The 9321-nt window shown below is 36.4% G+C and overlaps 1 protein-coding gene across 4 annotated transcripts in view; it reads right to left on the reverse strand.

The window, feature by feature from the left end:
- Window positions 1–9321, reverse strand: part of LOC139808211 (dystrophin, isoforms A/C/F/G/H) — a 472682-nt gene that overhangs the window by 283060 nt on the left and 180301 nt on the right. For all 4 annotated transcript variants that reach the window (XM_071769944.1, XM_071769943.1, XM_071769945.1 and 1 more), the window contains exons 38-40: window positions 9057–9268; window positions 7292–7446; window positions 6465–6654 (exon numbers count right to left, since the gene is read on the reverse strand). In XM_071769944.1, coding sequence (XP_071626045.1) covers window positions 6465–6654; window positions 7292–7446; window positions 9057–9268 — 557 coding nt within the window. The remainder of the gene's footprint in view (window positions 1–6464; window positions 6655–7291; window positions 7447–9056; window positions 9269–9321) is intronic.

Consider the following 9321-nt stretch of genomic DNA (forward strand, 5'->3'; position numbering starts at 1 on the left):
GTCTGAGATATTACTTTTGTATTTCATGTTTATAAAACCACATTAATTTCACAAGTGTCGCAAGACGCTGGAAAATGTTTAGGACATGTTCTCTGATATTTCGGAATGAGATTCTAACTGAGAAAAGTCTGGAGGCGTGGCGTGCATATATATATTGCAGGAGCACGTGCGCATGTAAATTCACCGTAAATTTTCTCCAGAGTACTGTCTGTCTCGCGCGACACGGCCAAAATGCAGCGCGCGGAACGGCAAAGCTCCCCTTGCGTCGGCTCTCGAAAAGCGCTATAATGTAATGGAATAATGGCTATTAGAAGAGGAATATTATCGTCGCGGGGCGCTCGGCCGCCCGACGGTGGAAGCGTTTTATCGATCGTTCGGCTGTGTTCGGCGCGATGAAGCGAGAAAGGGAAAGTGGCTGGTTCGGTTTACTCGTTCTTCCGTATTTCCGTGACCTTCGGGACCCCGACAATACACCGCCATTTCGCCGATCGCGACCCCGTCCGCGAAGATTTAATGCCCGTTTAGTCAACCTTGACAATTGTACGTCGAGCGCGCGGAAAATAAATATCCAGTCGGATAAGACCGCACATGCAAAATTAATTATGATAAAGTAACTTTCGAACAGATGTCTGACAGTTGGGTCTGAACTTCTGAAATTTAACTCAGTTGAGCCTAAAATATAATTATACTACCATGAGAAAATCCAACGTATTTTATTGCTCGATAAGTCAGTTAATTCTGAATAGCGCAATTACTAGTATTCGACAAATCAGAGCGAAAAAACAATATTATATTTTTATAATATATTCAAATATTTATAATAAGAAAAATAGAATTATTTTGGAGTAAGAAATGTAACAATTAATCAAACACTTAAACTTGCTATATACTTGCTGTGAACGAAGATGTAATTGAACCTTTACAATAATGCAAAGCACATTAGTTGCAAAAAATATAATTCAAATATGTGAAATATAGTCCAATCAGTTCGAATTATCACACTTGACTAAACGCTGCTAATTATCGCACGGACCGCCTGATTTTCCCTCTTCTTTCGAAAATCAACACCGCTGCACCAATAAATCACGGTTCTGCACATTTAATGACGCCTAAGTACGAAGGCGGATTTCCCGCAGGGACAGCGGAGGACTTGACTCGTATAGAGTGTATACACGGCTCTACGATAAAGAAAAAAGAGAGAGAGAGAGAGAGAGTCACCAAGTGAAATTGCATTAAACCGGATTAGCCACGGTAAGGTTGATTTAACGAAGCGAAGCGTGTCGTGTTTACCATGAATATGAGAAAGGGCTGGTACTCTCTTTGTTCATCTAAAGGCGAAACGTAAGTCCGGGTCACGTAAGCGACTCCCCGACATCCCGCCAATCGATGCTCTCTATTTTCCGTATAAACGATTCCTAAAAGCAGTGGAATTCCGATATGACGCACAATAAAAAAAAAAAAGATTGTAGTTCTGAAGCACGCGCGAAGCACTTCATCTCAGGCGGAGCAAACCCGTTCGAGTCCGTTTCGCGAATGTTAGAAACATAAGACGTCGCGTAGCAACGAGTTCTGCATCTCGCAAATAAATCGTGAATGTGCAATGTCTCAAATGTATACCTCTTTGATGTCGAACTAAGCTAAAAGGCTCGCAATTTGAAAGAAACTTGCAACACGTAGATATATTTTATCTTTCTGACAAAATGAAGCGAATATTTTATCAAAATAAATGGTAGCTTATTTTTACGTTAAAGTTTTGTTCGTAAAAAATAATAATAATCATTAAAAACGTAGATTATAATGCTAGACATGTTTAAAAATCTTGGATAAAATGTACATAATATACACAGAATATCTCAAGACTCAGCTGTACAGCTCGGAAATAATTTCGTTGGACGTAATATCGACGTAAGTACGCAAGCTGGAAGCCAGCGGATTGCGGCTCAATGGTGGGGGAATAAGCGCGTTTTCGACGATGATACTAGAAATTCCGTTAGACGCGCTCTCGAAAGACGGGAGGTAGATATGGGCAAGTGGTACACACATAAGTTATGTCCGCCGGCGCGGTGTAGGTCGATAATTCATTAGTTGAATCGCGTTGACGTTTGTAAACTATGATACAGAACGGCGTCGTTGCGAAACTAGCCGCGCGACTATACTATATTCAAGAAATATCGAGTTCAATAGTTTCGGTCACAAATATGTGCACGATATATTGACAGACGTTATGCATTATTCCTCAGAATATTGTATTGCAGTACATTTAAGCGCGGATATGCGGAATTGAGGAAAATAATGTTTACCGCATATCAAATATCAGAACAAGTACAAGCGACGTCGACCGAAAGTATAAAGTCCAGCAGTACATTTCAGAGTTACACCGCAACCGTTGCAGCCAATAAAAATATAAAAATTAGCATTATACATAAAAGTTTATTGCATCTTAGCTTGCTAGGCAAACTTTATAATTTATTCTTTCGTGATTTTAAATATATAATTGCTTCTCGATAGCTCGTTAACTTTCGTGGAAACTGCAAACGGCATTTGACGTTTGCCTCTAATTTGTCCGCCGCGCGAGAGCAACGAACCCATAAAACAATAAAAGCAAGCTTTACAATCAAAGGGGAAAAAGCCGCTACACTTATCCGCCGCTCGATTTCCATTTTTATCGTCGTATGTAAATAAGCGACTAAGTAAGAATTCTGTAGCGCAGACCGACTGTTTCACTTCGGTTTCGATTTAATATCTATCTTTAGTCGTAAATTCCATGAACAACGAAATAAAACGAGTACCGTGAACTCGAAATAAATTACAGCTATATAACCACGAATAACTTCAAAATTGTGTCAACGAGGTACAAAGAGTTTAGCAAGGATAAAATGGGCACGCTCTCCTGATGAAGTTAATTAATCTCGAGTGCCAGATGGTACGACCAGCATGGTTCCCACATGAAAACGTGATGCGCCGGGAAAAAAAGGTTTCGTTTGCGCGACTCATTGTAACAAGAGGCGATAACAAGTTTTTCGCGATATTCCACTCCATATACAGCAACATTAGCATGATGTAGAGTCGCGTGTATGGTGAATGAAAATATAAGCTTGGGATAATACAATTGCCAGCTCATAATTGTTTCATACCGAACGCGAAACTTTAGCGTTTATCATATTTAAAAGAATATTTATTATGAGAAGCACGAGTTTTAAAAAAAAGATACAAAATGAAAGATATACAAAAGTCTGCAAATGTACATTGAAATATTCCAAGCAAATAATATCGATTATTTGCTTCTCAACGTACATCGATTATTTTTGGAAAATCATGTTATCGCTGAGCTATTGAACAGCAGAATATTACATAGCATTCTAACTACTCATGATGGATACGATGGATCGAATAACAAATTCCAATCAGTTATTATGTGATTGATCAAATAACCTATTTCCACATCGCTAATAATTCCAGTTTATAAATTATGCTCTCGTCATTTATTGGATATATGTATATCGAATATTATAGCATTTGTCGTTTCCAAACAAAAAGTATAATACAAAAAGGATTAATAAAACATATGGAAAACGGTTCTTTCATGCGTCTTGTCTCAATATATATATTCATTATAATCTTATAATATTTATTATCATGATGTTAAATTTTCTAACACTCAATGTTAAGCATCATATATATTATATTATCAAGTGTGATTACAAATTAATAAAAGAAGATCATTATTAATCGTTTAATTTCGTTACTAGCGCGGATGCAGTAAATTTTGTTATTAGCGATCGATCATTTCAATAATAAATTGGAGATTCCCCTATTGATTAAATGATTAATAGATTATTCAGGCATTTGCAGAAAATATCCGAATATTCGCCAAACTTAATTTTAGCAATCGATATGAGAGAATCTTTTATACATGCCACACGAGCTCTAAATGACAACAGAATAATTACGGCATAATAAGATATCATTAGTATAAAATTTGATCTCGCAACAAATTAAATAGTGTATTTTTGCTAAAAGTGTTTGAAAATTTAATAGAAAGATTATTTAAATCTTACACAATTTAACGAAAAAATGTGTTTAATAATAGTACATGCAATATAATACTCTTAAAATGCAATATTTCTCGATAAAACAAAATATAGAGATAAAGTGCAATGTACATCATATTAAAATAATACTAATATTTTTTCCAATAATTCTCCCAAAAAGATGCGACCAAAATTACAAAATTAAATAGTCAAATGATACAAAAAATTAATCAATAAATAGCTGTTGCAGTAAATATAACACACATTAATAAAAATTTAACTTTGTGAATTTTGTTCAAAAATATTTTCACCAGCATCTGCCTCTAAAATGCAAGAAACTAAGTTCCTTGCTCAAGGATCATTTGCTCTTAAATATTACACGCAATCGATCAAAGTCTAGCTCACCGACGGTAATCGCGCTTGTTTCTGTCAATAATTAGTGCTGTCTCGACGAGCAAATAGAACGTGGGTAAGGCGATTGCAAACAGGTCTGTCAATAATTATGGAAAACAAGTATTACAATATAATGATCCCCGCGGATGCGTAGGCCACGTTCGTGCAAGTACTCACAATTCAATATTAAAAATAGATCAATTTCTACAATAAAAGGTACGCGCAGAGATATTATACTGGCCGCGTGTAGTACATCAGTTTAAATCCACGAGCGCGATCTATCAGTACCAATTTCGCAAGCAATTCTCTTGAATATCGCGCATATACAGCATGTAATTACGCAGTCTTATTAAAATGTATTCAACATTCAGTAATCATTATTACTCATTTTCTATTTGTGTATCTAATTCAATTTTTACTGCCGCACGATTTATCGCTTATAAACAACGATAATTTTACATTTCGACCTTTTTAATCTTGTTTTATATTTACGTAAAATTCGTAGACGCATAAAAAAAAGTAATAATAATACATAAAAATTTTTCCACATTTCAATAAATGCAAAAAATCGCGAGAAATTTATTTTCTATTCTCTACGAGCATCACATTCGCTTTACCGCGACGAACGAAGGGAATGATCGCTTGCAAATTAATGAAATGCTCAACGACCGTAAAAAAATCGGTAACGTGCCGACAAAAAACATCGGGGGTCGCGTGAAAAGCAACCGATTCAAATGCAAAATTACAGGGTAACTAAATCACAGCACGTGAATGCAATGGCTGCCAGTTGCGGTGAGTTTACCGGATGCGTCAACGCGACGAAAAACAACCGCGGGCGCACGCATGGCGCACGAGAATTTAAATCTTGACGCTCTGGAAATCCGTATAAGTATAAAGCGGAAAACACATTCTGCGTGCAAGGACTGATGGCCCGTCACCGCATTATATCGGTACTCGATATCGATCTTTTTCTTTTTAATGGATACGTCGATAGCGCCGACTGTCTGACATTTCGATACGCTTTTATGGCAATCGGTCGAAGCCGCAAAACCTATTACGTATCGTAGAAGATGCGCAGCGTTGAGAAGTCAGAAGTCGGCGTGACTATCATGACTCGATCGAATCATATTTAACTCTTAATCAATCCATATTGTGATGCACGCATAATAAAAACTTTTATCTTCTGCTTGGCAAAATATGCTCCGTAATGCCACATACGTAGCAATTCGTAATAAAATTTGAAACATATATATAAAAAACAGAAATTTAAACCGCATATAATAAATAAAAATCATGGTATGTAATAATTAAAAGAATAATTTGATGTTTTCAAATATCCATGAAATATTTGATTATCTTGCTACTAAATCATACTGGTAAAATCTTTTCCTTTTTCTTCCTTATTAAAATGTAAAACTTAACTGAATTTTGCTAGTATACAATATAACTTGGTTTTATGATAACTAAAAATAGTCTAAACAACATGACAAAGTGGTTATAAAGACATATAAATTAATGAATTGAATAGAGAAGATCTATATTTGAGTGTTATTTTGTTAGTTGAGTTTTAATGTAAGGATCGATTTTTAAAAATGTTAGATTCATTATTCTAGAAATGCTCCATGAAGTTCCTTTTAGAACGCGCAACACGTGAGCATACACCCGACTTTCTCTGTCTCTTGCAACGCTAATAAAGACCTTCTTAGAGCGTGTTTGTTTATACAATCACTCAGTGTTACCATTATCGAAGTTGCAGCGACCTAATCTAAGAATTGCAACACTTATGGATAAATATTTAGATTTAAACATCCAATATTTTTCCATCACATGCACTGCTACTGGCATAAATAATAAAGAAAGTAATATCTCATATTATGAAAGATATTCAGCTCGAGCAATTTGAAAAATGAGCGATCTTTCTCGTCTCACAATGATGAACGACGCAATTTGCGGCTGTGTTGCACCGGGTCATAACACTTACATTACCAAAGTACCGTGTCGGAACTTGTCGCGAGATTTGCGTGAACGTGACAATCTTACCTTAAGCTGATGTTGCGGTCGTCTGAGCGCGCTCTGGTCTCGTCGTCCACCCAGTCGATCGGCTTCCGCTTCCAATCCCTCCATCGTGGACTCCGCTTCACTCAACCAGGCCAAGAACTTGTCTAGGGACCGGTCGAAGTTGTGGAGCGAGTTCATCGCCGAGTGCAGTAGTTTCCCTCGATTGATGATGCTGGAAACGGATCGGTCGATACAGTATTACATCCGTGATCTACAGTTTGATTCGAAGCAAAGTTCCTTAACTCGAGACGCTATAGACGCGAATGGAAACCCTAGAGCAAATACGCCATGCTTGCTCTATAAGCTGTTCCAGAAGGTGCATTTCTTGATTACGATTTTTTATTTACAAACTCGAATTAATCTTCTATTAATCAAAATTTTATTAATTTATTTATTATTCGCCATTGTTCCTTACAACTGTATAATTTTCAACATAAAATATCTTGATAAATAAGACACAAATTTAAAATTTGTCAAAATAAAAATTGCAGCAAATTAACCAAGGAATGAGTTATTTCTCCCTATTTCTTTGCTTAGATTCTAAGCTGTAATTCAGAAAAAATAATCTGTTTTAAAACGTATTACGTAAACGAGTATCAATATTTATATTCACACTAAATTTACTAGTTATTTTGAATTGATTTAATTATATGTAACAATCTGTTTATATAATTTAAAGTTTATTTAATTCCACTTAATTTATTCATAACTCATAAATTTAATATCGATAAAGACCAAACCGCAGGAAAATGCTTTAAAAGATTGCGAGAAATTTTCGCAAACAAATATAAGAAATTACTGTTACTTACCTCGTATTGAGATTGTTGTATCTCTGGTTGATCGTTTCCGTCATTTTCTTCACCCGTGTCGTATCGTCCTGCTGATAAACCGCTATCAGCTTCTGAGTGAGCTGATTAAAAAGTTCGATGTGATGTTTGTACTGGTGCAGCTCGGCATGAAACGACTGCGAGGAAAAGAAAGGGAACGAGATTGTGAAATCGAAGACGGTGGGCCAGCGGGCGAAAAAAGGAAACTTCTATCTAACTCCGACTTCGTATCGGGTTAGAAGAAGCCGTGCCTCTTTTGCACTCGAGCCTCGATAAGTCAGCGAAGTTAAACCTTCGAAGAGAGCTTCGAATAAAAGTTTTACGCCGATATACCGTACGATGCAACTTTCTTTGGATATCCGTCGGCACTGATTGGTCCCGATCAGACTTGCAAAGTGCACATTGAGATAAAACCTCTATATAAATAATGATTTTTTTTAGCAAATAAAAAACGCACACAATATCAGTTAAAAGAAATGCTCGTAAAAATAAAATTATGTTATAAAAATTATAGAAATAAATAAGATATTAACCTCTCAAATTACTCTCCTATCGACAACAACAAAATAATTATGTTGAACTATTTCATAAGCTTTTCTCAGAATCTATTCAGAAAATGAGACATGCGAGGTTCGGAAGAAACGCATGGCAAATGCGTTTCAGTCAAAGGCAACGCGAAAGCACACTGTTGCGGAAATAAATTATTCTATGAATATCTCATTTGGCTCTTTTGAATCTAAACAGAGCTCCTCGCGCATAATGCGCTCCGCCGGCTGAGATCTCGTTGATTGAGACGTTGGAAGCTACATTCCTTATTCGCTACAACTTTTTTCAGACCGCGTTATACTGTCGTATGCAAAGTAGAAAAAGATTACTAGAAAGGACTTATTACTGGGCAGATGGATTCCAAAACGTTCGCTCTCTTTAATTCAGCTTACGAATGGGAAAAGTTTGTGGCTTCAGAAAACATTTGCACTCGCGAACTTTTGATATAGTGTTCAGTGCTTGCGTAGTCATATTATATAATAATAAAAAGAATCTTACATTTTTGTAAGGCTGCTACATTGTTTGCGGTCAACAGTAATCACATCTAATAAATTTTCATGATGTAATAAACTTTAGCATATTAAAAAAATTTTTCATGATATTGAATGTTATGCCATCTGTATTCGAAAAAAACTGTAATTCACAAGCTTTACCTCGTACGAAATAATATCAGTCAGCAGATATTTCATTTAATATCAGTATATTCCTGATGCACACGATGAAAAATGCACTGTCGAAACATCTTGTAGTAAAAATAAGCCACATTGCAAAGATATAATATCTCCATAAAACTAAAATTGAAAACATTTGAACAATAACACGATCAAATACAAGAAAACGTTCACAACTGACACTTTTCAAAGCATAAATGTACTTAACTAAGATAGCTATCTTTACAATATCCCAACGGTGTTTCAACACAATTCAATCAAATCTATCGGCACTTTAATAGAGTTTCTGATTATATAAATTTATGAATCTCCATTAAATATATTTCGTGTTCAAAGATTACTAGTAAAAAAACATTTTCGATATTGCAGACAAGCCAAATAGGCAGACACATTATCGCACAGCACTTTTTTCTGTCTTTTTATTCTCACCATTCGCTAAAAGACACTTCTCTCACGTGGCACTAAAAACTCGCCGACTCGAAGAGCTAACGCGGTTACTTGCGGAAAGACGGAAAGAGAGTTCGATGTACCTTTTGTTCCTTGAGCTGCGCCTCGAGTACGTCGGCGGTGTGCCCCACAGCTCGCATTCTCTCGAGTCTAGTTTCCATTCGTGCTAGCCAGACCTCCACCTCGTTTCTCTTCGCCTCATATCGTTGACTGTCGCCCAGCATCATGTCCAACTGCGTCTTCCTTTGCATGACTTTTGAATTCGTCTCATCCCAGTGCTCCCTCAGCTTGGTGACTGCAACATTAAGCAGGCAAACGACGTAGTGAGAATACGTTACTGCAACTAAT

The sequence above is a fragment of the Temnothorax longispinosus genome, chromosome 2 (assembly GCF_030848805.1).
Source record: "Temnothorax longispinosus isolate EJ_2023e chromosome 2, Tlon_JGU_v1, whole genome shotgun sequence".
Lineage (NCBI taxonomy): Eukaryota > Metazoa > Arthropoda > Insecta > Hymenoptera > Formicidae > Temnothorax > Temnothorax longispinosus.